Genomic DNA, 27,937 nt, shown 5'->3' on the forward strand with positions numbered 1-27,937 from the left:
GTTGTAGTTTGACCATGTGTTCATCATGGGGTAAATGAAGCTCAGCAGTCACACTTGTACAATGGCACTGTTAAACCTCTGGCTCTGGCACTTCCCATAAATCCACAGGTCACTAAAGAGGTTGAACCTTCTCCAGTCCAGCAGGAGACCCCATCTCAGCCTCCAGAGCTCATTAGGGAAGTTGTAGCTCAGTCTCCATTGTATCCCGAGGGGACAGTTCCAGCCAGAGCAGGATCATGCTGAGCATCCAACATCACCCAGTATCGAGAGCAGTGGTTCTCAACCAGGGTGATTTTGCACACAGGTGACATTTGGTAGTGTCTGGAGACAGTTTTGCTTGTCAGAACTGTATATGCTACTGGCATCTAGTGGACAGAGGCCAGAGATGGTACTAAACATCCAACAGTGTACAGGAGACCCTCCCACAGCAATGAATTATCCAGCCCAAAGTGTCAATAGTGCTGCCTAGCTAGAGAAATAAAGATCACTTAACACAAGTATTTAATGAGCATTTAGTATTTTGTATCTAATGCACCACATATATAATCATGAAAGTATAAATCAGAATATCTCCCACAGTGAGATTTCTTTAGTGTATGGAGGGAGTAGTGATGTTATGTTTCATCATATATAAATTAGAATTATTGCCAAAGGATAAATGTTCTGAAAGAATATCTATTTTCCTAATTCTTTTGCTTGTGTCTTTTTTTGTAGAAATCTTGGTTGCAATTTACTCACAGAACTGAGCTTTGGAACGTTTCAGGCCTGGCATGGAATGCAGTTTTTACACAAGTTGTAAGTGAAATGGAAGATGAATACATGTAAAAAACCATGTGTAAAAACAATCATGCAGTTATTGGTTAGCTGGGTGTAAGTAAGCCCAGTATGAATTCTGGAAAGTATGTCTTGAGAGCCATTTCTTTTTTTTTCAAATGAGGAAACTAAGGTACAAAGAGGCCAAGAGACTTGTTTAACTCATATATATGAAAGGCTCTGCTTTCCATAGTACTGATCTTTGGCACGGGCAATAAAAGGCACCAAACAAAAACACTCAGATTAGCATTGTCGTGGAATCCCACTGATGCCTCTCCAATATGCGAATGGTCCAGGAAGTTCCACTTTTGAATTTCACTTTGATTCCTGCTCATGTGCAAAGTTCCTAACTGCTTAAAATGTATGCAACACAGAGCTGCAGAGAACTAAGTTTAGCAGGGTATGCTTCAGGGAGCAAAAGGTGTGGGTGCTTCCCCAGACATTATTAGCTCTTTTAAATGGTAAAGCAGAAAGAATTCCTGAACACCCACCACAGGGCTCTCCCCAGCCACCCAGAACATTATTTTTCAAAAAAGCATATATTTCTGAAGTGAATTATCTGTGGCCAATAGGAACCTTTGAGGCATGGAAAAAGGCGTTGTTTGTGTTCAGCTGTAGTGTGAAAAATATAAAGAAAATACATTGCTGTGGCCTAATTCAATATATTTTCTTTGCTGACTACTCTTCAATAAGAAGTGTGCGTTTTACACCCCGTCAGCTCAAAACTTCTCTGATTTCTCATGACACAAGGAAATGATAGTGGGTACGTTCAGTGGCCCGAAGGCGATTTTAGACTCAAGGTAAAGAGCTCTTCTACACCTGGCTTTGGAAAAGACTCTCTTACCTGTCTTGTGGTTCAGAAATCCAGTTTCACACAGTTCACACATTTTGGGTTAATGAAGGTGGTGAGGCTGTGTCTGGAGCTGGATTAGCAGTTCCTGCAGATGCCTGTCTTTAGCGGCCTCCTTCCTTTCCCTTGTTAGTTTGCTGACGCCTACCTTGGGGAGAGAGCACCAAGGGTCGGTTTTTCTTTTGCCAGCACACCGGAGAGCCTGGCTCGTGAGGTCCCTTCACCAGGAGGTTTCAGTAGCGTCAGTACAACGTCTTAAACTCACCACCTTTCCTAAACCTCCTATAACACCAAGAGTTCCTTATAAGAATCAGAGTTTCACTATAGTTATGTAGGCAACACAGGAAAATACATTGTGGAAATAAATACATAAATAAATAAATAAATAAATCACAGTTTTAAAATTAATGAATTCATTCAAAAAACATTCACTGAGTGCCATGCCCCCTGTGTGTCAGCATTGTACTAAGTGCTGGGGATACAAAGACGCATAGGGCAAGGACTTTGTCCCCATAAGCTTTCATACTGGAAGGAGAAAGATGGATGTTGATGGGAAAACATATATGAGAGCCATTCTAGCATCTATGCAGCAGGGTAACAAGGTGAGGGAGGGGGGTGATGAAGTAGAAAATGGGTGGTAGGTTAGAAAAGATTTGTAATGGAAGAGGCACCAACTTGTTCCTTTGGAATTTGTGTTCCTCTTAAATGACAGAAAAAGGTAGCGAAAGAATCAGAACTATCTGGTGTTGGAAATAAATTAGTACTGTACTCCTAAAACTCATTCACAGTTACTTTCAAAAGGTTGTCACAGTATAGTAAGTCTTTGTTTTGGGCTAAGTCTTTCTAATAGACAAAGCTAATTTGCTTCAGGAAACATTTGGCATGGTGAGATATAAACTCTATTGCATCTCTTTCTAAAGGCAAGCCACCAAGGGAAGATGCCACCCTCGAGTTAAGTCATTTTACTACCTATAATGACATATTACTGGGGTGTTTATAAGTTGCCTGCATTAAATAAGTTTGGAAAACGGCCCCAGCTGCGGTGGATTTATCATGAATTCAATGAAGCTTAGGCTTCAGGGCTCCTCACTTGCATAGGTCCCTTCCAAGGTCTTGAGAGGGGTCCTAGCGATTTTTGTATTCATAACGTTGCATTTTTTTTTTTTTTTTTTCGGTATGCGGGCCTCTCACTGCTGTGGCCTCTCCCGTTGCGGAGCACAGGCTCCGGATGCACAGGCTCCGCGGCATGTGGGATCTTCCCAGACTGGGGCATGAACCCATGTCCCCTGCATCGGCAGGCGGACTCTCAACCACTGCGCCACCAGGGAAGCCCCACGTTGCATGTTTTTATTAGATAGGATTTCCCAAAGTAGATGAGGTTCAGGCCCCACAAAACCTTGATTCATCACCGGGTTTCAGGTAATTATGTCAGTAGGTTTCTTGAATGAAGTCTCTATGTTATTGGCAAACATCAGGTGAAGTTGTTAGCAGTGTGGTAGTCTATTTTAAAGCCGAAATCTACCTCAAAGATGAGCCAAGAGCTTATTAATTAATAAAGTCCCACTTTTTGAATGGTGGTAGTAATCATATCTCTTTCAGATAAAATCAGGAATGAAATATATTATGGAAAACCAACAGTGGTTGATAATCCTAAATGTTAAGTATACTTTTTTTTCTGACTTTAAAGTGTTTCTCCTTCATTCACCTATGCAGGTCCAGACTGATGGCTTATTTTTAAAAATTCTTTTAGTCACTTCACTGGTTCTAACAATACAAGCTCCATGATTTTAGAAACTGAAGGACTCTACAATGTAGAAAGGCTATATAACTTACCCAGACAGAGCACATTCACATGCTGGCTTGTCTGTGGTACATCAATATTGTACCAAGAACATAAGCACTAAGGGAGAACAAGAGGAAAGTCAAAGCCTTATCCCTATTGAATTATTTACCCCATTGTTGAGAATATCAATGAGGGAGGTGTGGCCACACTATGAAGGCAAATTGAGCTGCGGTCACAGAGCCGCCCTAATGCTCCCCCAGTCAGCTAGCATTGGTTTCCTTTGCATAGCTATGTACACACAGAAGCTTACACACTTCAGGGTGCTGTCCTCACTTTTTGCTATGTACTAGAGTCCTGGCAGGTTCTCAGATTTAGAAAGGCATAAGCGCTAAAAACAAAAATAACTTGGGTCTGCCCTTTGGGGTGATTCAGCGTGGCTGTTTTATTTGTAATAGTTCAAAATTTTGAGATTGTCACACCTAGCAACTACGATTCTTTTCTTCTCCCAACTGCATCTTATTCTTCCCACCTGTAGTATTTTCTCCCATTCTATATGTTTTTTTCACTTTCTTGATAGTGTCCTTTGAAGCACAAACTTTTTAATTTTTATAAAATCCCATTCATCTGTTTTTCCTTTCATTGTTTGTGCTTCTGGTATCATATCTAAGAAACTGTTGTCTAATGCAAGGTCATAAAGATTTACTCCTGTGTATTCTTCTAAGAGTTTTATAGCCTTAGCTCTTACATTTGGATATTTGATCCATTTGGAGTGAATTTTCATATATGGTGTGACGTGTAGGAGTCCAGCTTCATTATTTTATGTGTGGATGTACAGTTGTCCCAGCATCATTTGAAAAGACCGTTCTTTCCACATTGAATTGTTTTGGCACCCTTGTTGAAAATCAAAAGACCATAAATATGAGGGTTTATTTCTATTCTGTCAATTCTGTTCCATTGATTTACATGTCTGTTCTTATTCCAGTACCACACTGTGATTGCAGTAGCTTTTTTTTTTTTTTTGCTGTACGCGGGCCTCTCACTGCTGTGGCCTCTCCCGTTGCGGAGCACAGGCTCCGGACACACAGGCTCCGCGGCCATGGCTCGCGGGCCCAGCCGCTGCGCGGCATGTGGGATCTTCCGGAATAGGGGCACGAACCCGTGTCCCCTGCATCGGCAGGCGGACTCTCAACCACTGCGCCACCAGGGAAGCCCTGCAGTAGCTTTGAACTGAGTTTTGAAACCAGGATGTGCGAGTCCTCCCACTTTGTTCTTTACCAACATTGTTTTGGTTATTCTGTTTCCTTGAATTGCCATATGAATTTTAGAATTAGCTTGGCAATTTCTGGAAAGAAGTCAGCTGGGATTTTGATAGGAATTGCAATGGAACCATAGGTCGATTTGGGAAGTAGTGAAATTTTAATAAGATTATCTTCCCGTCCATGAATCCAGCATGTCTTTATATTTATTTAGATCTTCTTCAATTTCTTTCAACAGTTTTGTACTTTTCAGTGTGAATCTTGCACTTACTTGGTTAAATTTTTCCCTAAGTATTTTATTTGTTTTGATGCTGTTACACATGGAATTGTTTTCTTAATTTCATTTTTGGATTATTCATTGCTCGTGTGTAGAAATAATATTGATCTTATATCCGACAACCTTGCTGAACTCACTTATTAATGCTAACAGTTATTTTCCTAGATTCCCAGGAATATGTCTTGTGGTCTTCCAGTTTCCCAGGAATACATTGGAACATTTCAAAGTCTCTGTGGACATCTCATTCCTCGGCTTTTCTTTTTAAGCCTTTCGGTTGGGCTGTTTTTTGCCCCAAACTGTTATCCATTGCCTCATGCAACCACCATGTTAAAATATTTGCTTGAAAATATTTTCCAGAAATGCCACCTGCAGAGAGACTTTGCTCACTAGACAGCTCTCAGTCAGGTCAAAGGCAAGCCTTTCAAATGAGGTCTTCCAGGGGACCACCAGACATGTAAAACAATGACAGTTTTTTGGGCATGAGGCTTTGAAGGACCTCCCAGTCCATGCTGCTCCTTCTGGTACCAGGCATGTGGGCTGTTTTTCAAGACTACCACTGGCGTGGAGAGCCAAGGTCAAGGACAAGTTAAAGCAACACAGATCTCATTGTTCTTACAGAAATTAAGTTGTTTTCCTTGAATAAATTACTCCCCAATTTGCTGCAAGCCTGTTGGTTAAATTTCCAGAGTTCAGAAAAAGTTGATTCTGACCATTTTTGCCAGTTTTGTTGTTGTTGTTATTGTTATTGTTGCTTCTATGGAGGGATGAATTTTCAGATGTCCTTCCTCCATCATTTTTACTGATTTTCCTGCAATATTTTTTAAAAATCTCTAAAGTCTCAATGACCATAGGCTAATTAAATATTTATCATGGGAGATGATCAAGGAAAAAATAAATTAAAAGAGAAAATATAATTCTCATAGAGGCTTTCCCAGATGGGTAGATGAATTTTGAAAAGGTATTTCTATATTTAGTGCTCTCAAAATTAAGGTTAAAGTAACAGATGTTTTAAACCCCCCCCTTTTTTTTTTCATTCAGGTTAAACACAGGCTTTAGTGTCAGAACTGAGTTCAAATTCCAGCTCTGCTTCTTACTAGCTTAATGACTTAGGACAAGTTATGTAACTTCTCTGTGCCTCAGTTTCCTCATTTGTACAATAGGGTAATATATCTATCACATAAGGTTTCTGTGAGGATTAAATGTTAAATGCTGATCACAGATGCCTGGCAACCCAAAAGATACTAGTTTTGATAATTATCTTTCAATATTCTGCAAAAATATGCTAATAATTCTTGAGTAGAGTTAACCTAAAGTCAGATATTCTTTTCTTTCTTCCTGTTTCTTTTGGGGTTTTTTTCCCCCTTATTTGTTTTAAAGAACTAAGAAAAAAAAAAAAGAAAGAAAGAACTAAGAAGAAAATCTATTCCAGCATTTTGGAATAAAATTTTGTTCCCCAAAATTAATTTATTTTATTGATATATAAACAAAATGTTATTTATTTATTCAGCAAACATTTATTAAATACCTAGTAAATATTAAGCACTGTGTCAGGCACAGGAATAATAATGACAATAAAGTGTGGTCCCTGCTCTCAAGTTGCTGACAATCTAGGAGACTGACAAGTAAACAGGTGATTACAATAACAAAGGTTATGATACAAGAATACACATGGGAGTGTGTGATGGGAGTATGGCTTTCACCAGTTCCTCTTGGATTTAGCTCTTCTTCTTTGGCTCCAGAACAAAGGAATTAGCCCTATTTTTGTCTTTAACTGGGTAGTTTAAATCATGAAATTTAAAAAAATTTGTAGAGATGAAAGAAAAACACCTTAAATTATGGAGGACACTAGAAATAGTACTTTTTTACAGAGCAAGGGCTTCCTACCAGCATAGGCACTTCTAGGGTTTTTAACCTGAAAAGTCCTTTGGCATATTTTTTCTTTGCTAGCCACTTTTTTTCTGTTTTTTGTTTGTTTGTTTGTTTGTTTCTCTTCTCCACTTTATCATCTAGAGACCTGGGTAGTTCCCAATGAAAGAGTTTTACAGATTCTAAGGGTGATTTATAGGTAGAGACAGAAAATGATTTTTTTTTAACCTTCAAGTTCCATACCAAAAAAAAATGAATATAAGCTTTCATGGAAGTAATTGAAAATGCAGATAATTTTAATTCCATTCCATTTTTCAGAATTCTCAATCGTAATCCTTTGACAACGGTTGAAGATTCTTATCTTTTTAAATTGCCAGCATTAAAATATTTGTGAGTATTGCAACAGTTTCATGGCTCATGAGATAATTTCTGCTCTTTTTTACTTTCATCAAAGATTGAGTACTTTGGCTAAAAAGTCATAATTTAGATTTTAACTGGGTTATTGAAAATAAGAGTTATTGGCAAAGAAAAGGATTAAGAAAGAATATATATGGGTAAGAGAGCCAGCAGAGGATGAGAACAGTGTTGAAGAACACATATAGTTATGGAACATGTAGATGCATGTAGGAATATTATTTATCCCAGAAAGCAAAAAGGAATAAGGGGTACATTATTTTTTTTAAAAAAGAGTGATCAAAAGAGGTAGATGCAATTAAAATGAGAAGTTAGGATAATAAAAAATGATTGTACTGCTCAGCACCAAGGTCATTAATTTGATGATGCAAATTTAAATTTCAATAAGAGCTCTTTGGAATTATCATCTATGACAAGTAAGAAGCCAGAATTGAAGTAATCACATGTTAAGTATCTTTTTAAGTTTAGAATTTTTGTCTTTGGGTTTTATATCATGCATGTTTGGGCTTCTCCTTCAGAGACATGGGAACAACACAAGTGTCACTTACAACAATTGAAAGCATCCTCATGATGACCCTTGTATTGGAAAAACTGTAAGTTGATTTTTCTTACATTTGTTTTCACTCAATTGTTTTTTTAGATTTGTTTTATTATTTTCTTAAGTCAGGTTTATTTATGTATAATTTTCATTTAACAGAATTCACTATTTTTAAATATACAGTGTGATGTGTTTTGACAAACGTATAGTTCTGTAGCCGCCACCACATTTGAGGTAAAGAAAACTTCTGCACTCCCAAAAGACCCCTCCTGTTCCTCTGTAGTCAATCCATCCTCCTCCCACTACCAGCCCCTGGCAACCACCAATCTGATTTTTTTCCGTATAATGTTGCCTTTTCCAGAATATCTTATAAATGGAATCATGTGGTATGTAGCCTTTTGTTTTTGGCCTCTTTCACTTAGCCAGTCTCTTTGGAGATTCATCTGTTTTGTTGCACCTGTCAGTAGTTCATTCCTATTTATTGCTGAGTAGTATTCTAGTTGTGTGGATACACAGTTTGTTTACGCATTCATCATTTGATGAACATTTGAGTTGTTTCCCGTTTTTGGATTTATGAACAAAGCCTCTGAAAACACTCACATGTGTGTGTGAACATATGTTTTGTGCGAGCATATGTTTTCATTTCTTTGGGGTAAAATACCTAAGGGTGGGATTGCTTCATCATAGGCTAAGTGCATATTTAACTTTTTAAGAAACTGCTAAACTGTTTTCTAAAGTGCCTGTGCCATTTTGCTTTCCCACTAGCAGTCTATGAGAGTTGCAGTTGCTCCACATCGTCACCTGATCCTTATATTTGTTTTTAAAAAAATTTTAGCCTTTCAAGTAGGTGTGTAGTTGCATCTCGTGGTTTTTGCCACATTTTGCATTTCTGTAATAGCTGATGATGTTGAGTGTCTATTCATGTGCAAATATCTTTTTAAATGAAGTGTCTGTTCAAATCCATTTTTTAATTGGATATTTATATTGAGTTTTAAGAGTGCTTTACATAAAAAGCAATGGAAAAAGGCCTTTCTCTCAGATATGTGTTTAGTAAATATCTTCTCCCAGATTGTGGCTTATTTTCATTGTATTAAAGTGTCTCTGAAGACTAGAAGTTTTAAATTTTTGATGAACTCTAATTTAGCAATTTTTCTTTTTTTTCATATTTATTTAATTTATTTATTTGGTTGTGCTGGGTCTTAGTTGCGGCAGATGGGCTCCTTAGTTGCGGCTCATGGGCTTCTTAGTTGTGGCATGCGAACTCTTAGTTGCAGCATGCATGTGGGATCTAGTTCCCTGACCAGGGATCGAACCCAGGCCCCCTGCATTGGGAACTTGGAGTCTTAACCACCAGGGAAGCCCCTTAGCAATTTTTCTTAGATGGTTTGTGCTTTTTTGTGTCTTATCTAAGAAATCTTTGTCTGAGACCCCATTGTCTAACCCAAAATCACAAAGATTTTCTCCTATGTTTTCTTCCAGAAGTTGTATAGTTACATTTAGGTCTATGATTAATTTTGAGTTAATTTTCATATATGTTGTGAGGGAAGGGTCAAGTTTCATTTTTTTGCAGTTTAAAAATCTATTTCTGTAGGACCCTATTGTGACAGTTTATTACACAACTTACTACACCTTAAATTGTGCCATCCCCCCTCCAATATGGCAAGCTAATAGAAACTTTCTGTTATGCCAAGGCTAGTTGAGGGGATTGCATGAGATTAGTATGCGGAAAGGGCCCTGCATTTAGCAGTCTGTTCCAAGCATCTTTGTCAGGTCAGCTGACAAATGACTGTCTTCACTACGCCGTCACACATTGGTCACTGCTCTAGCCTTATCTTCCTCAGCCTCCCACAGCATCTGCCACAATTGCGATCCCTCTCTTGTCAGCTAGATGCCCTCCTCTCTGGATATTAAAAATTATTTCCCTATGTAACTGCAATACTGTTAACACATAGTATTGAAGAAATTAAATTCCTACACAATAATATTACCTAATAAAGAGTTGCTATTCAAATTTCCCCAATTGTCTCTCTCATATAATATCATTTCTTTTAACAGCTTTTTGAGGTATAATTGACATACAGTAATCTGTGTTCACACACACACATACATACACACCATGAAGACATCACCAAAACCAAAATGTCCATCACCTCAGAAAGTTTCTTAATGTCTCTTTGTCTCTTCCTTCCCATTGTTCCTTGCCCTTCCCAATCACCATGCAACCATTGATCTGCTTTCTGTTTGCATTTTCTAGAATTTTATGTAAATGGAATCATACAGTGTATACTTTTTTCTAACTGGCTTCTAACTCAGCATGATTATTTTAATCTTCATCCATATTGTTGTATATATCAGTAATTCATTTCTGTTTATTGCTGAATAGTATTCCATTATATGGATGTACCACCATTTATCTATTCACCATTGATGGACATTTGAGTTGTTTCAGTCTTTGTCTGTTACAGGTAAAGTTGCTATGAATATTTGTGTACAAGTCTTTGTATGGATGTATACTTCCATTTCTTTTGGGTAAATAACTGCAAGTAGAATGGCTGCATCATTGGTAAGTGTACGTTTAAGTTTTTTAAAAATACCTATTTTCCACAGTGGTTTGATCATTTTACATCTCTACCAGCAGTGTACGAGAGTTGCATCTTCTTCACATTGTGGCCAACACTTGCTATGCTCAGTATTTTTAATTTTAGATAGTTTAATAGGTGTGTAGTTGTATCTCACTGTAGCATCCCTAATGAGTAATCATGTCAAACATCTTTTCATATGCTTATTTTCCGTCTGTATATCTTTGAATCTTTTATCTATATTTTTCTGAAGTTTTGAGAGTTCTTTATTTATTCTGGAAATTAGTCCTTTATCCAATATGTAAGTTGCTATGTATTTTCTCCCATTCTGTGACTCATCTTTTCATTCTCTCAGGAGTGTCTTTTGCAGTGCAGAAATTCTTAATTTTGATGGTGTCTAATTTATCTATTTTTTCTTTTTATGGATTATGCTTTTGGTGTTGTATCTAAGAAATCTTGCCTAACTCAAGGTCATAAAATTTTTCACCTCTTTTGTTCTAGAAGTTTTATAGTTTTATGTTTTACATTTAGATCTTTGAACCAATTTGCGTTCATTTCTGTATATGGTTTGGATGGAAGTTCATTTTTTTTTTTTTTGCACCTGGATATTCAATTGTTCCAGCATCATTTGTTGAAAAGACTATCGTTTCTCCACTTAAATGCCTTTGAACCTGAAAGTCAGTTGTCCACATCTCCCTACTTCTGAACTTTCTATTCTGTTCCTTTGATCTTTTTGTCTATCTTTACTATCACAAAGTCTTGAAAGTGTAGCTTCACAAGCCTCGAAATTGGTTACTGTTAGTTCTTCAAATTTGTTCTTTTTCAAAGTTGTTTTAGTTATTCTAAATTTAATTTCCATATGAATTTTATTTTTTTATTTTATTTATTTATTTATTTATTTATTTATTTTTTGCGGTATGCGGGCCTCTCACTGTTGTGGCCTCTCCCGTTGCGGAGCACAGGCTCCGGACGCGCAGGCTCAGCGGCCATGGCTCACGGGCCCAGCCGCTCCGCGGCATGTGGGATCTTCCCGTACTGGGGCACGAACCCGTGTCCCCTGCATCGGCAGGCGGACGCTCAACCACTGCGCCCCCAGGGAAGCCCCATATGAATTTTAGAATTAGCTTGTCAATTTCTATAGAAAAGCCTACTGGGATTTTTTTTTTTTTTTTTTTTTTTTTGCAGTACCCGGGCCTCTCACTGTTGTGGCCTCTCCCATTGCGGCACACAGGCTCCGGACGCGCAGGCTCAGCGGCCATGGCTCACGGGCCCAGCTGCTCCGCGGCATGTGGGATCTTCCCGGACCGGGGCACGAACCCGTGTCCCCTGCATCGGCAGGCGGGCTGTCAACCACTGCGCCACCAGGGAAGCCCGCCTACTGGGATTTTGATCTATAACTCAATTTGGGGAGAATTGATGTCTTAACAATATTGAATCTTCTGAACCATGAATACATTATATCTCTCCATTTATTTAGGTCTTCCTTAATTTCCCCCAGCAATATTTTACAGTTTTCAGTGTGCACGTCTTTTACATCTTTTGTCAGATTTATTCTAAGTATTTTATATGTTTGATTCTATTATAAGTAGTATTTTAAAACTTTGATCTCTGATTGTTTGTTGAGATAAATTAATCTTTTTGTATGTTGATCTTGTACTGTGCAAAGCTGATAAACTCATTTATTAGTTCCAGTAGCATTTTTGTAGATTCTATCAGGTTTTCTACATAATCATGTTATCTGCAAATAAAGATAGTTTTGCTTCTTCCTTTCCATTCTGAATATCTCTTTTCTTTTTGTTGCCCTATTGCACTGGCTAGAACCTTCAGTGCAATGTCAAATAGAAGTAATGAGAGCAGACATCCTTGCCTTTGTCCTGATCCTGGAGAGAAAGTACTTTGTCCTTCACCATTAAATATGATATTAGGTTTTTTGTAGAAGTCATTTATCAAGTTGAGGAAGTGTCTCCTTCCATTCCTAGTCTACTGAGGGCTGTTTTTTTCTTTAATCAGGAATGGATGTTAGATTCTTTCATTCTTTTCCTGCATCTATTGCAATGATTATGTGATTTTTCTCTTCTTTTCTTTATTTGTTTATTTTTGGCTGCGTTGGGTCTTCATTGCTGCACGCAGTCTTTCTCTAGTTGTGGCGAGCAGGGACTACTCTTCGTTGCAGTATGCAGGCTTCTCATTTCGGTGGCTTCTCTTGTTGCAGAGCACGGACTGTAGGTGCATGGGCTTCAGTAGTTGTGGCACACGGGCCCAGTAGTTGTGGCTCACGGGCTCTAGAGTGCAGGCTCAGTAGTTGTGGTGCACGGGCTTAGTTGCTCCGTGGCATGTGGGATCTTCCCGGACCAGGGCTCAAACCCATGTCCCCTGCACTGGCAGGTGGATTCTTAACCACTGTCCCACCAGAGATGTCCTGCTTTTTCTTTTTTAGTGTACTAAGTTGGGTAAATTGATTTTCAAATATTAAACCAACCTTTCATTCTTGAGATAGACCCCACTTGGTCATGATGTATCATCTTTTTATATATTATTGGATTTGATATGCTAAAATTTTGTTAAGAATTTTTGCCTCTGTGTTCATGAGAGATATTGGTCTATAGTTTTCTTGAAATGTCATTGTCTAATCTTGATACGGTGAAAGTTGGCCTTATAAATAAGTTGGGAAGCATTCCCTTTTCTTCAACTTTCTGGTAGAGTTTGTGTAGAATTGGCATTGCTTTATTCCTTAAATGTTCGGTAGAATTTATCAGTTAAGCCACCTGGACTTGAAGCTCTCTTTGTTGGAAGGTTTTTAACTGCACATCCAATTTCTTTAATATCTTTATTCTTGAATAAACTTTAGTAGTGCATATCTTTCAAGGAATTTGTCCATTTCATCTTGAATTTGTTGCTATAATGTATTTTATAATCTCTTATTATCCTTTTAATATCTATAGTGTTTTTCTGTTTTCCATTTTATTTATTTCTACTTTGATCTTTATTGTGTTCTTTCTTCTCTTACTCTGTGATTAATTTGCTCTCGTTTTTCCAGTTTAAGGTGGAAGTTGAGGAAGCTGAGTACAGTGTTAGCAATATCCCACATGTTGACATACTATGTTTTCAGTTTCAGTGAGTTCAAAATAGTTTCTGATTTCCCTTTTGATTTCTTCTTTGACCACAATGTTACTCAGAAGTGTGTTGTTTAGTTTCCAAATATTTGGAGATTTTTCGGATTTGTTCATTTCTAATTTAATTCCATTGTGGTCAGAGACATATATATATATATATATATATATATATATATATATTTTTTTTTTTTTTTTTTTTTTTTTTTTTTTTTTGCGGTATGTGGGCCTCTCACTGTTGTGGCCTCTCCCATTGCGGAGCACAGGCTCCGGATGCACAGGCCCAGCGGCCATGGCTCACGGGCCCAGCCGCTCCGCGGCATGTGGGATCTTCCCAGACCGGGGCACGAACCCGTTTCCCCTGCATCGGCAGGCGGACTTTCAACCACTGCGCCACCAGGGAAGCCCCAGAGACATATATTGAATGACTAAAGTCCTTTAAAAAATTTTTTAAGTATTTTTTTTCTGCATTGGGTCTTTGTTGCTTCGCCTGGGCTTTCTCTAGTTGCGGTGAGCAGGGGCTACTCTTCATTACGGTGCACTGGCTTCTCATTGGATGGCTTCTCTTGTTGCAGAGCACAGGCTCTCGTTTCGTGGCTTCAGTAGTTGTGGCACACAGGCTCTAGAGTGTAGGCTCAGTAGTTGTGGCGTACGGGCTTAGTTGCTCCGTGGCATGTGGGATCTTCCCGGACAGGGATCGAACCCGTGTCCCCTGCATTGGCAGGCAGACTCTTAACCACTGATCCACAGGGAAGTCCCAATTCCAGTATTCTTAATCTTTCGAGTAGATCCATATTCCAATCTGGTGTTATTTTCCTTCTGCTTAAAAATACTTCTTTTGGGCTTCCCTGGTGGCTCAGTGGTTGAGAGTCCGCCTGCCGACGCAGGGGACACGGGTTCGTGCCCCGGTCCGGGAAGATCCCACATGCCACGGAGCGGCTGGGCCCGTGAGCCATGGCCACTGAGCCTGTGCGTCCGGAGCCTGTGCTCCGCAACGGGAGAGGCCACAGCAGTGAGAGGCCCACGTATCGCAAAACAAACAAACAAACAAACAAAAAAAATCTTCTTTTAACATTTTTATAGTGAAAGTCAACTAGTAATGAATTCTTTCAGCTTTTGTATGTCTGAGATAGTCTTTATTTTGCTTTTGTTTTGACAGATCTGGGTTTAGAGTTCTAGCTTGATAGAATTCAATTCACTACTTTAAAGATGTTATTCCACTGAGTTCTCCTTTACATTGTTTCCAACAAGACTTCTGCTGTCGTTGTTATCTTCGTTCCACTGTATGTAGTGTATAGTTTTTTCCTCTGGCTGCTTTACAGTTTTTCTCTTTATTGCTGGTTTTGAGCAACTTGATTATTTTTTGTGCCAATTTTCTTCTTTTGGGTCTAGCTTTTAAGATTCATTGGGTAGGAGTCCAAGTAGCCTTTAGTCCGGAGCTCATTATTTGCAACTACTGAGACAAGTCCTTTCAGAGTATCATGAGGTTTTCCATTCTGACTTGTAGGAACAGGTACCATTCCTACAACCCTGTGTGATATCCAGTTATTCTTATTAATCCTTTCATGTGGCTCTTTTCCTGGCATCAAGTAATTCCTCACACAAATGTACTGACCAATACTTTGTTGAATTCTCAGGAGATCCCTCTGCATATCTCCAGAGTTCTTTGTCTGTGCACTTCTTTTCTCTCTGATACTCTGCTTTGTGAACTCTAGTTACCTTGGTTTTCCCAGACTCTCAGCTCCATTTCCTCAGTCAGGGAGTCCACCAGTCTCTGCCTGGACTTTCTTCCCTGTACCATGACCTGGAAACTCTCTCAGAGAAGTAAGTTAGGGCAATTATAGGGATCACTTCATTTATTTCCCATCTCCTGGGGATCACTGAACTTTATTGCCTGAGGTCCAGTTTCTTGAAAACTGTTGTTTCATATGTTCTGTCTGATTTTTTCATTGTTTTAGGTGGGAGGTTAAAATGGTCCTTTTTACTTCATCTTGGCTAGAAGCCAAAGCATTCTTTAAGTCTGTTTTGTTTTGATACAGGGTCCAATTAAAGATTAGGCATTGCATGTCATGTCTTTCTTTCCTTTAATCTAGAATATTTCCCTTTTTTTTTTTTTTGGTCTTTTATGACATTGGCTTTTTTTTTTTTTTTTTTTTTGCGGTACGCGGGCCTCTCACTGTTGTGGCCTCTCCTGTTGCGGAGCACAGGCTCCAGATGCGCAGGCTCAGTGGCCATGGCTCACGGGCCCAGCTGCTCCGCGGCATGTGGGATCTTCCCGGACCGGGGCACGAACCCGTGTCCCCTGCATTGGCAGGCGGACTCTCAACCACTGCGCCACCAGGGAAGCCCGACATTGGCATTTTTGAAGAGTCTAAGCCAGTTGTCTTGTAAATTGCCCCACAATCTGGATTTGTCTGTTTCCTCATTAGATTCAAAGTAAACATTTTGGCGAAGAATACTATAGAGGTGATGTATTCTTCATACTTCATCACTTCAGGTGGCCCAGTACTAAGTTTGATCACTTGATTAACGTGGTATCTTCCATATCTCTCCATTGTAAAGTTATTTTTCCCCTTGGTAATTGATAAATAACATGTGGGGTGATACTTTGGGATCAGTGAAGATCCTACTTTCAAACAACTCTTCACCCAACTGTGCATCAGTGATAATCCTTGTCTGAATCGATTATTACATTGATAGTTGCAAAATGACACTTTCCTAATTCTATCGTTCCTTTTGCATTTATTAGCTGACATTATTCTATAAAGAAGAGCTCCCCCACTTTTCATTTTGAGTATCATTTTGAACTCACGTGCTTTTTAAAAAATTAACTATGTTATACCTTGTTGTAATGATAATGTTATTCTTTGGAATGTTCCTTTTGTCCAGATTTCGCCAATGCGATCTCTGTTATTGTTTAACCACACGATGCTTTTGTATTACTAGAATAAGTTCTAATATATTACTCCTCACAAATAGGAACTGAGAAAGGGACTCCAGAAGGTGCAGTCTTATTCAGACTCTTCTTAGAAGTCTGCCTTCTTCCTGTGTACTCTCAACCCAAAGTGAGGCTTTCGGGTTGGAAGGAGATACTTCTGAATTAAACTACAGATCAATGTCACCCAATTCTAGTCCCTATTCCCTTTTTCTAGGTATATCATACCTACTGCCATCCTAATCCTTCTGTTGGGCACCTCTCTCCTCCTCTATATTTATTTCCAACAGCCAAGGGCAGCAATTGGCCAACCGGCCCCTATCCAGTTCTCCAGTCCATATGCCCCAAGGACTCCTTTTTGCACTGGTCTGTGGTGGCCTTGGCCTACCTCTTCTACCTACTCAGGTAACTCTTTTACCACGAATTTAATTGCCTGTGTTTCCATTTATAGGATCTTACCCAGCCGTATGGCCTGCGGCCTCTGCCAATTTAAAAATACTATTGAGGTTGTCTGTGAGACAGTCAAGCTGCGTTGTGACAGTGAACGCCTGAGGGACGTCACACGTTGTGGTGAGTCTCCATTGCGGCATAATACATTTTTAATTTTTAATTTAATTTTTTATTTTTAATCAAGGATGATACATTTTAAAACTAATGATGTAATTACATTATTTTAATACATTCATTCAGAGTTCCAGCTCCCTAAGTTTCTAAGAACTACCCCCTTGCTAAAAATCAGATTTCTTGGTTACATTATTAAGCTAATAATAGCTCAGTTACATTGTTAGCTTAATAATGTAACTGATCCGCATACATAAAGGAACAAGAGAAAGGAATGGAAGGGGGAAGGGAATTAGCATTAATGGCCACGTATCCTATGCTGTGCCCTCTGCAAATGAGAACTTATTCACATAGTGCATCACAGTTTATAAACTGATTTTATATACATTAGGTCTCAAGTACCCTTTGTCTTACAGGACAGGTGTAAATATATTTTTGTTTATTTTGTTTGTTTCTGCAGTTTTATAAAGAGTACAAGTGATGCTGTTTTATGTCCTATTTGGAGCCTGAGAGTTTCTGGTTCCATAACCAGAAGCTGCTACCTAGCCCTTCTAATGGATGGGAGAGCTAGTTTATTCTTAGACTGTCCAGCTCTGCACTCGCTCTGAATCTCAAGCTTTTCTATCCACAAAACACTCAGGGGCTTTCAACTATTTTTCTGTATATTAGATTTACGGGCACTAACTTGATGCCTTCCAAAATGTGCTTTCATGCCCAGGTAGCTTGAATACAGGTCTCTTTCGGTGATCTAGAGCACATCATATGTAATAACACTTTGCCACTTATATAAAGACAATATTGCCGATTTTTCAACACAATTTTTTTTTTCTGTCCGTGGCACACAGCTTGTGGGATCTTAGTTCCCCAACCAGGGATTGAACCCGGGCCACAGCAGGGAAAGTGCTGGGTCGTAACCACTAGACCACCAGGGAACTCCCCCAATCAATTTTTTTACTAAGTATATTACTCCCTTCTCCCCCAGAAGTGGGCAGAAAAGGCATTTTTAATCTCCTTTTACAGGTGAGGAAAAACAAGGTCAGAGGTGTTAAGTGCTATGACCCTAGTGACCCGATCTCCTGTCCCCAGTTTGGGGCTCTCTGCAAGCCTATGCTCCTCCTTTCTCATGACCCTTACCTCCTCCTTTGACCCTCACCAAAAATACTTTTAATCCTTTTGGAAGACAAGCCCAGCTACACAATGGTACACATTACCTTCACACAGTCAGAAGCTTTGGATGGTTCCCCAAGTAGAGCTGGAAATATTAGAAGTAAAATGAAATGAAAGCAAAGTAGCCATCTGACAGAAGTTGCTTTTTCCCGTCTGCATTTTAGGACCTCAGGTATTCTTCCATTGATTTGTTGAACATTCCACATGGGCATACAATCTGGCAAATCTCTTAACTTATACCCCAGATCCCTGCCCAAATTTTTGCAAAGAGCCAGGGCCGCCATAGTGTTTTTTTTTTCTGTATAGAGCCTTGTGTTATGGGGGCTGGGATATATGGAAGCAGGGACTGAGCAAAGGACTCGGTGGGTGGATGGAGAAGGACATGTCCAGATGACGACCTGTTAGCGGCGGTGGTTGTCGTGGAGATCTGTGATAGCAGCAAGCACACAAGCACACTGAAGAGGTGGAGAGAGGAAGCCTCACACTCCTGTGCCTCTGAGGCAGGACAGGATGGGGTATATGAATGTGAGGAGTCACAGTAGATCTGCAGAGAGTCCAGCTGGGTAGGGGAATATTTGTCTTCCAGCCTTGGCTTTTCTTGAGTACTGGCCCCTGGGAACCGGTGGAGTAATCCTGAATATAGTTCCTATATCTCACACTACAGAATTTTCTGAGTAGATAGCCCCGTTTTCAAGAGAGACCTTTTTCACATTTTGTTGCTGCCAGTCATAGGCTTAAGTGTGGGTTTCTTTTTCTTCTAAGTGGCACTCAAACGTTGACTGATTCCTAATTTCTTTGGCTGTGGACTGACAAAAGGCTGTCCCATCAGTCTTCAATGATCAAAAACAGTCCCTTCTCTTTTGACAGATGAAGAAACATCTATAGGGACTGCAGGAGGATCGTTGATGAAGGTGTTACAAGCCCAGAAGAAGAACAACAGCACCGAGCGGACTATTGAGTCAGAGAGGACATCCTCACCTAACCGTGCTGTCGGCTTGTCAGGCTTCATGAATGAGCAGCTGGACTCTAATAATAAAAGTGATATTATCAGTGCACTAAGTTACATACTGCCTTATATCTCAGAGGGAAATCTAGGAGATGTGGAATCAACATTATTACCATTCATTCAACTTCTTTTTTCAAAGACACAAGATGGAGATACGCCGCTGGGCCTTTTGAAAAACAGTACAAGGAGCCCTTCTGTTAAACCTGTACGCAGCCATTCTACTAATAAAAACAAATTGAGGGAACTCCATTTTGTGGAAAATTTGTTAGATGCAGAAACTCAAGAAGAAATTGATGAGGTTAAAAAGGAAGAAAAACCTGCCACGCGTACGCGTTCCAACCTTTTAAGTGCCATGTTTACACGCTACATCTTTCAAAGGAAATTGGAAACTGCCCAACCACAGAAAGACAGCCTAGGTAAGATTGAGAGTACAGAGGAAAAGCTGTTGAGAGTGAACAGGGTCCTCAAGGGCCCAAGGGGCATACAGACAATGCACCTCAAAGCAGTGGGAGATGAGAGCGTCAGGAGGAAACAGAATGCCCAGCCATCTGTGGCGAACACTGTCGAAGAAAGAAGGCTCAGGAGGCCATCCCCAAGAAAGCTGAAACAGCTTCTCATGGTGCAGAGGCCCAGGAAGCTGGTGGGAAAGTCCTCCAATGCAGCGTCTTCATTCGTAAAGGAACACAAGGCCGCAGGCTTCTCTTCCCTGAAACAGTACTTCAAGGGCAGGCCTTCTGCCTCCATCCCTCCAAAATCCCCATCTGAGCTTAAAAGCAAATCAAAAGACTTATCCAACACTATTCGTGTTTTAGAAGATGCAAAGGCTAGAGTTAGAAATATTAAGGCTCCTGAACTAATCTCACATTCTGGGAAAAAATACATCTTCCATAAAACTCAGTCTCATCGGGTCCACAGAAAACCCAAAGTCAGAAGGAGTCGAAAGTTCAGAAAGAAAGGTTCACTCAATAGAATGATGCTTGCAAGCCCTCCGTTCTCTGTCGCGAGGGATCTCATAAATTCCCCTCCACGAGAGGCTGTTTCACCTTCAAGAGAAGTGACTTCTCAGGAAAATCCTTTTCCAGAATTATTTTCTCTTTCAGACCCTTCTACAGAAAACACTACTTCAGAAAACAATACCGCACAAAATGTTTCTGAAGAAATTATTTCTACAGGAAACTCTACTCTGCCAGGAGGAACCGGCCCTGGAAACACTACCCATAGGAACGTCTCCACTGCACATTCTACTGTTGCTGCAGACCACAGTATGCCAACTGTTCAACACACCAACGAAACACAATGGGAGCACCACAACACGGGCACTGAATTATCCTCTAAGCCCACAGGCTTCACTTTCCCAGGGCTCACATCCCCGGGTGATCAAGTTGAAGCTCAGCTAAACCAGCAGCTACGGTCCCTCATCCCCAACAATGACGTGCGAAGGCTCATTTCTCATGTTATCCAGACTTTGAAAATGGACTGCTCGGAGCCCCACATGCAGCGGGCCTGTGCCAACCTCCTCTCTAGAACAGGCCTCCTGATGAAGCTTCTCAGCAAGCAGCAAGAAGTAAAGGTGTCCAAAGCGGAATGGGATACGGACCAGTGGAAAGCTGACAACTATATCAGTGAGAGCACAGAAGCTCAGAGTGAGCAGAAAGAGCAGCAGTCAAGTGAGGTGAGGATAACCCCTGACACATGGGACCTGGACTTCTACTCAGTTTAGGACATGCCATTAACGTGCCCAAGCGGGAATACCACGGGCTCCTAGTCTGTATCTCATCTTCAGCCATGAAACTGCCTAAGACAGTGATCTCCCACTTTGCTCATTTAGAGAATGTGCCACTGTTCCTAGGGTAGACGAGAAAAGGACATAACACAAGATAAATTGTAGAAGAAAATGCTAATGATAAGATTAATAACATTAAGTTTGGCTTGTTCTTATAGAAGCTACTCTCCTGAAAGGATTGGGTTTTATAGTAGTTTAAGAATAGTTAGCTGTTGTTTAGAATAGGTTTAAGAATAGTTAGCTTTCATCCCTTCCATGTACTTGTTGTTAAAAAATGGTTATTGATTTTTTTAGCTCATAAAAGAAGTTCCAGGATATGGTTATAACAACAAACTCATCTTGGCAATATCTGTAACTGTAATAGTGACGATTTTGGTTACAATTCTCTGTCTCATTGAGGTAAGGACAATAATTAATTCAGATTCAGTACCCAGAAACTGAGAATCAAAGCCACCTTTCCACCTACTACTACTTGATTCTTCTCTTTAGTCATGAGGACTGAGATACGCTTTGTTCTTTTACTGAAAAGTATATTCCCAGGATTTTTTTTTTTTTTGGCTGCATTGGGTCTTCATTGCGGTGCACGGGCTTCTCATTGCGGTGGCTTCTCTTGTTGTGGAGTACGGGCTCTAGGCGCGCGGGCTCAGGAGTTGTGGCGCACGGACTTGGTTGCTCTGCAGCATGTGGGACCTTCCCAGACCAGGGATCGAACCCGCATCCCCTGCACTGGCAGGCGGATTCTTAACCACTGCGCCACCAGGGAAGTCCCCACAGGATTTTTAAAGGAACTCCACTCCCAGGAGATCTCTATGGAATTGGATCCATGATAACAAGCCATTGGACTCTTTTGACAAGTGAAGTTTATAAGAAGGCCAGAGTTGACATGATAATAAATTTTCTTCAACTCAACAAAGTATGCTGATTTGAGGTCCTCACCAGTCACTCTCATTCTACCGTTGATTTCTTTCCTTCTTGGCTGAAGTGATGAGAGATATAGGATCTCCATACTCAAGGAGCTATCAGTCACCCTGGGAGGGCTAAAAGGACATGCCTGAAAGACACAAGTGTGATCTCGTCAATTCCTCAGGTTTACTTAGCAGCTTTCTTCTCCGGTGTATTAGGAATTGTGCAGATAGTTTTCCATTAAAACACTGCAAGTAAAATCCTGCAGCAGGCTACCCTAAAGTATGTCATATTTAGAGTAGCCTTTTCCTGGAGCTAGCCTGTTTACCTTTTGTTCAGTTACATAATGGTCTATTACTTTTCCCAGCAGGCAGTTGCTAACATTAAAAGAGTGATTTTAATAAGCTGACAGTCTTGATTCTACCCTACCCCTCCACACTACTTTATTTACCTTTTCTCTTGTAATGGCAGCCCTCCATTCCAGCCAAAGCAACTCCTCACTATACATTAGTTACACCATACCCATTCCTACTTTTGTCTGTGCCTTTGCCCATCGAAAATTCCTTTATTTTGCTTTGCCTGTGGAAGCCTTATGAATCTCTGAAAAGCCAACTCAAGTTCAGATATCTTTCTTCATAAAGCCTTCCCTGAGTACTCCAGCCCTCCTGATCCTAGTCCTGTGAGGTTTGTCACCACTTCTTAGGGGCCATAGCAAAGCAGTCCCGTCCCCTCAGAACTCACAGAAGTGGTAAGCAGTTTTTTGAAAGGCAGCCCCCCAGGAGAGAGCCACCAAGGTTAGCACATCATGGAGCTGAGCAGAGACGTGTAAGGACCAATGGCTTCCTGGCCTGTCACACTTGAATCAAACCTGACATGATGTACTAACTTCTAAAGAGAAATGTGTCTATCTGCAGGAGGGTTGGTCAGTAGTGAAAGCGTAGAAAAGGTGAGGAGAGACCAACATGGGCAGTGCCCATCCTCACATTGCCCGAGAGTAGAGATGGCACCTTAGGCAGCATAACTGAAGAGTCAGGCCCACTAGCCAGGCTGTGCCTGTTGAGGATGTGGATGGATCCAGCTACCTCAGGCCTTCCCATTAAATTCTGGATTCAGCTGATTCCTTTGCTAATTCTGTTTTCACCAAGTAGCCTTCGATTGTGTGATTGTGCTTTAGTGTGCCACGGAGGCCTGTCTCCACAGAAGGTAATTCTCTGATTGTGTAGACATGGATGCCCTGTGTGTAGAACAGGTGTATTTCTCATTGTCAAGTAATAATTTGGCATTCTGATTTTTGATCAATCCTGTGATATTGATAAAGTGAGACTGCCACAACAGGAAGACGTGAGTTCTCTCTTGGTGAGGAAGAGTATGATTTCTGAGCCTAGGAGGCTGGGGACTAGCATGGGGTCAGCTTGCTAGTCATTGGCTATTGCCCAGACTGTACCCTCTACATCTCCAGGTGGCATATGGCCTTTTGCTTTTTTAGAATTTCTGGAAATTCACCTTTTTATTGTTTTTAACTTCTACTTAGTTTAACCTTGCATTTGTTTTGTTTTGTTTTGTTTTGGCCTGCGGGATCTTAGTTCCCCAAGTAGTGATTGAACCTGTACCCTTGGTAGTGAAAGCGAGGAGTCCTAACCGTTATTTCTTCTTCCCACTTATATGATAAGCTTTTTGAGGACAGGGGCCATGCAGCGTTCTTCTTATGGTAGACAATAATGGTGTTCAACGGAAGAGAGATGAGGCGTTATATCAATTCCACAGTGAGGAATAATGTAACTGAATATTTATTTGAAGTAGCATAGAGTTCAGCAATAGACCCGTGTGTTCTTAAGACTTTTGAAATGTCATGTTTTAATATTCCAGTCAGTGGAAGAAAATGAATAAATGGTGATAGAATAGCTGCCTAACTATTTGGGGTTTAATAATAGCAGATCCCCATTTTTCATCTTAAATAAACATATTTCCATAAAGGTGAAAAAAGACCACATAAAGGTATTAGAAGAAAATAAAAGCAATATTTTTATAATCTTATGGTGGGAAAGAGCCTTCAGAACCTGATGCCACAAGCAGAGCCTTTGATATATTCCACCATCTTGTCTGTGACACCAGCTTAGCACTGAGTCATGCCAAGCATAGGAGGAAGAGTTTTCCATATATTGTCTGATTTAATGCCCACAGTCCTGTGAGGATGATATTACGATCCCTCCTTCATAGATGAAGGAGATCAATGTAAGGCCCCAGTGGCCAAACCAAAAGTAGAAGCCAGTTTCACCCGACTGCAAAGCCTGTGCTCCCTACTCCACTCTTTTGTCTCCCTAGGGACAAAAACACTGGAAAGATTCGAAACACTGAAATTCAATGAAAGCTAGTATTTCTTTACTTTAAAGAGTCTTTTGTGTGTTTGATTGTTTGGGCGTGGCGGGGTTTGGCCATGCTGTGCAGCTTGCGGGATCTTAGTTCCCTGACCAGGGACTGAACCTCAGGCCACAGCAGTGAAAGCGCCAAGCCCTAACCACTGGACCACCAGGGAACTCCCAAGAGTTTTATAAGTCAGCAAGAAGAAGACAACAGTCCAGGGGAAAAGGGGGCAAGTGCTGTGAAGAGTAGGAGGTATGTTGACAGTTTGCCACCGTATCTTCCCGTCCTCTCCTCATGACTCAATGTGGGGTGGGTTTTGTTAGCCAGGCCTTTGTCACCTCATGATGTAAAAATCATCTCTAATATTTTCTTCAAGTACTTTTATAATCTGTCTAGAATTTGTTGTATTTGTTTTCTAGTGTGGTTGAGGTAGGGGATCTAACTTTTTCCCCCTACGTGAAGATCTGATTGTTTTCAAATCTTTCACTGAATGGTTTATTCTTTCTTCCCTGGTCTAATATACTATCTTCATCTGGACTCTATTCTGTGATCCAGTTATCTTGTCCTCTACCAGTACCAATATCACACTGCTTAATTCCACTTGTTCTATAACATTTTATATCTGGTAGGGCAAGATCCTACTCTTTGACCTTCTTTTTCATACATTTCATAACTATACTTACATATATTCTCTACCAAATGTCAGCTGGCCAGGTTTTATTTAAAAATTATTTTGGATATAAATGGATTGCATTGAATTTGTAGGTTAATTTGAGGAGAATTGACCTCTTTACAACATTCTAGGAGGTTGGTATCTCATGGTATCTAATGGTATCTAATGTCCTTCAGAAAAGTTTTAATATTTTCATCACATAGGTCTTACAAATTTTGGGTGAAGTTTATTCCTAGGTACTTTATGCATTTTTATTGATATAATAAATGGGATGTTTCTTCTGTTTTTTAGTTAGTTATTTGTGTTATATGGGAAAGCTACTGAGGCTTATAATGTTGATCTCTTGATTTTGTATGGAGCCATCTTACTCATGTTACTTCCAATAAAATTTCGGGTGATTCTTTTGGTCTTTTTAGGTCCCTCATTTCATATGCAAATATGTTTGTCTCTTCCTTTACAATAGTTCGTTTTTCTTATCGTACTGATTCAGACCTCCTCCACAATGATCAATAGTAGCAGTAATGACTGGGCATCCTACCTTTGTTCTTGATTTTAAAACAATGCTTAGGTTTCTGCTAGATACTTTTATTTTCTTTTCCTACTTCTAAGAGTTTTTATTAAGAATTATCTGTTGAACGTTATCTAAAACAGTCAATAAAATATATCTCCAGCTGCATGCAAGACTCTAAGTTAGGTACTGTGGAAGAGTCAAAGGATTATTAAACAGGGTAGAATTCCTTTCTTTAAAAAAGTAATCATCTCACTGGGTAGATAAGATTTAAAGTAAAAAGGAGTGAATAAAGATTTGGAAATAGTTGTCATGGATAATCATGATCATGTTTTCTTTCAAAACAGATTTATTCTCATAGAATTGCAAAAAAGGAAGATGGAAAAAGAAGCAGAAGGTAAATATTGGTCTTTGAAAGCAGAATTTTACAGCTAGAGGAGAACTTAGAACTCATCTATTTCAATTTCCTCACCAAAGGCAGGAAGAATGTTAAATTACCCTAATGGTTTACCCTAATTTATTTATCAGCACAATTAGCTCCCCAGCCCAAGCTGAGTTAGAACAGGACTGGCACACATTCATCTGCTTTCACTAGTCCTTTAAGAAAAGAGGGTGGACGGGGAGAGATTTTGGTTGTACCTGTTCCTGCTGGCCTGATGCCTGGTTCCTAGGCATCAGGCCAGGCCGGAGGCCTTCTAGGAGGCTCTGGGGTAGGGAGGGCCATGTGGTTGGGGATGTAGGGGCTGGCCTCACTCAAAGCTGACGAAAGGTAGAACATACGAGTCCCTTCTGGAAAGTGGCAAGAAAACTTCCCTTCTCATCCTCCTGTTTTTCAGGCCTCTACTCTCTCTTCCCTTTATCCAAACCTCATAGAATTTTAACCGGGAGAAACTTTAGACAGTAGTTTGCCTCTTCCTATTATAATAAGGAACTGGAGAAAGAGAAAGGGAAAATATCTTGCCCCATGGTCATACTGCTAGTGATTATCAAAAAGAAGAGGGTCCCTTTCCACCGAGGACTACTCTACTGATCACACTGTGCTTGGGCTGTGAGCTACGTTTTAGGTCACAATTCAGTAGACACATACTATATGGACATAAGTAGTTTCTGAAACAAACTTATTGTGCACTCTGATCTTTTTCTATTCTATTTGTATTCAAAAAGAGTATTTTGTGTTTCCCTGCTGGTCATGGCCTTTAAACTGATTTCACAATTCACTGACACCTCAGTGACAGCCTGCAGTGTGAAAGCCAGAGAGCTATAGATAACTTTGCTCGTTGGGTTCAGGTGCTTACTTGGTGTGATTCAACTTATAGGATAGAGCAGCCAGGAAAATAAAAGCACCTTCTCCCCACACCCACACCCCCAGCAAATGCTGCATGTGCGACTAAGTCCGAAGCAGACAGGTGTGAAGCGCATCTAGAGAGTAACGTGTTTCTGCCCAGCGCCGTTGTGCAGTGTTTTCACTGCACGAGGGCACTTGGCCAAGGGCCAGGAAAGGTGAACGGGTCTGAGAATCCTGCCTATACTCCATGCTAAGCCACATGCAAAGGTCTCCCCAGAGACACTGGGGGGCCATTTTGGACAGACACAGAGAACTTCTGGAAGGCCAGCACGCATGGAATGATTTTCAAGATCCCGGGTCTGTGGTGATTTTGCTCATTGTGATTATGGACTGAGCTACCCATTTAGTTCTAATAAGACCAGAGATAACACATTGTGAGAGAGATGAAAAATGACATGTAACACTAACTGTGTGTTTTCCTCCAAGGGGCTTCTTTCGATTTCTGCTGCATAAGAGAAGCTCAGAGGAAAGTGAGAGTCAGGTAAATTTGAGGAGGGTAAAGTACTGTGGCCAGAGAAAGCAGGGGAGATGCAGAATTAATATTTCCCTTTCTGTGTTCTAGGAGGGCTTTTTCTGGAGAAGGCAGCCACTTTGGCTTAGGGATGTGTATAGCCCTCTCAAAGCCACACACAAGGAAAACATGGCACAAAAGCTGCACGACAGGGAGTCTTCTGATGAGGATGAGATATTCTATAAGGATGCAGGGTAAATGATAGGGGACAATTTAAAATTCTCATCTAAAGTGAGGAAGTAATGAAAACTATAATTGTTCCTTTCAAAAGTAAAAGCCTTGGCATTATTCTTCTTACCCCGGGGAAGTCATCAAAGCCCCAGCAGAGAAGCTTCTGGCTGCATATTGGATTGATGAAGAGGCGGGTGAGGAAAGTGAGACTGCACACGAGACTGCCACAGAGTGAGCCCTGTTCTGCCTCAAGCCACCTGCAAATGTTATTTTCTAATATTGGCTTCTCAGCATTGCTTGTAAAATACTTATTTTTCTCATATTAAAATGTAGGGCTTCCCTGGTGACGCAGTGGTTGAGAGCCCGCCTGCCAATGCAGGGGACGCGGGTTCGTGCCCCGGTCCAGGAGGATCCCACATGCCGCGGAGCAGCTGGGCCCGTGAGCCATGGCCGCTGAGCCTACGGGTCCGCAGCCTGTGCTCCGCAACGGGAGAGGCCACAGCAGTGAGAGGCCCGCGTACCGCAAA

The 27,937-nt window shown here is 40.5% G+C and overlaps 1 protein-coding gene across 1 annotated transcript; it reads left to right on the forward strand.

Annotated features, from left to right (window-relative positions):
- Window positions 1-27,928, forward strand: LOC308607065 (leucine-rich repeat-containing protein 37A-like). The gene is made up of 10 exons (XM_081218656.1): window positions 1-304; window positions 715-795; window positions 7,164-7,235; window positions 7,778-7,852; window positions 16,873-16,991; window positions 19,017-20,827; window positions 21,233-21,337; window positions 25,731-25,780; window positions 27,155-27,209; window positions 27,291-27,928. The coding sequence occupies exons 1-10, from the start codon at window positions 237-239 to the stop codon at window positions 27,435-27,437; spliced, it is 2,583 nt and encodes an 860-aa protein (XP_081074782.1). The 5' UTR covers window positions 1-236; the 3' UTR covers window positions 27,438-27,928.
- The last annotated feature ends 9 nt before the right edge of the window (window positions 27,929-27,937 follow it).

The sequence above is a fragment of the Mesoplodon bidens genome (assembly GCF_964165515.1).
Source record: "Mesoplodon bidens genome assembly, chromosome: 19".
NCBI classification, from domain to species: Eukaryota; Metazoa; Chordata; class Mammalia; order Artiodactyla; family Ziphiidae; genus Mesoplodon; species Mesoplodon bidens.

Bases quoted from the DNA above. Each gene is read 5' to 3' on its own strand.
- LOC308607065 (XM_081218656.1), top strand. From the start codon at position 237: ATGCTGAGCATCCAACATCACCCAGTATCGAGAGCAGTGGTTCTCAAC. The intron at 796-7,163 runs GTAAGTGAAATG...TCCATTTTTCAG, and splicing joins ATGCAGTTTTTACACAAGTT to AATTCTCAATCGTAATCCTT. The intron at 20,828-21,232 runs GTGAGGATAACC...TGATTTTTTTAG, and splicing joins AAGAGCAGCAGTCAAGTGAG to CTCATAAAAGAAGTTCCAGG.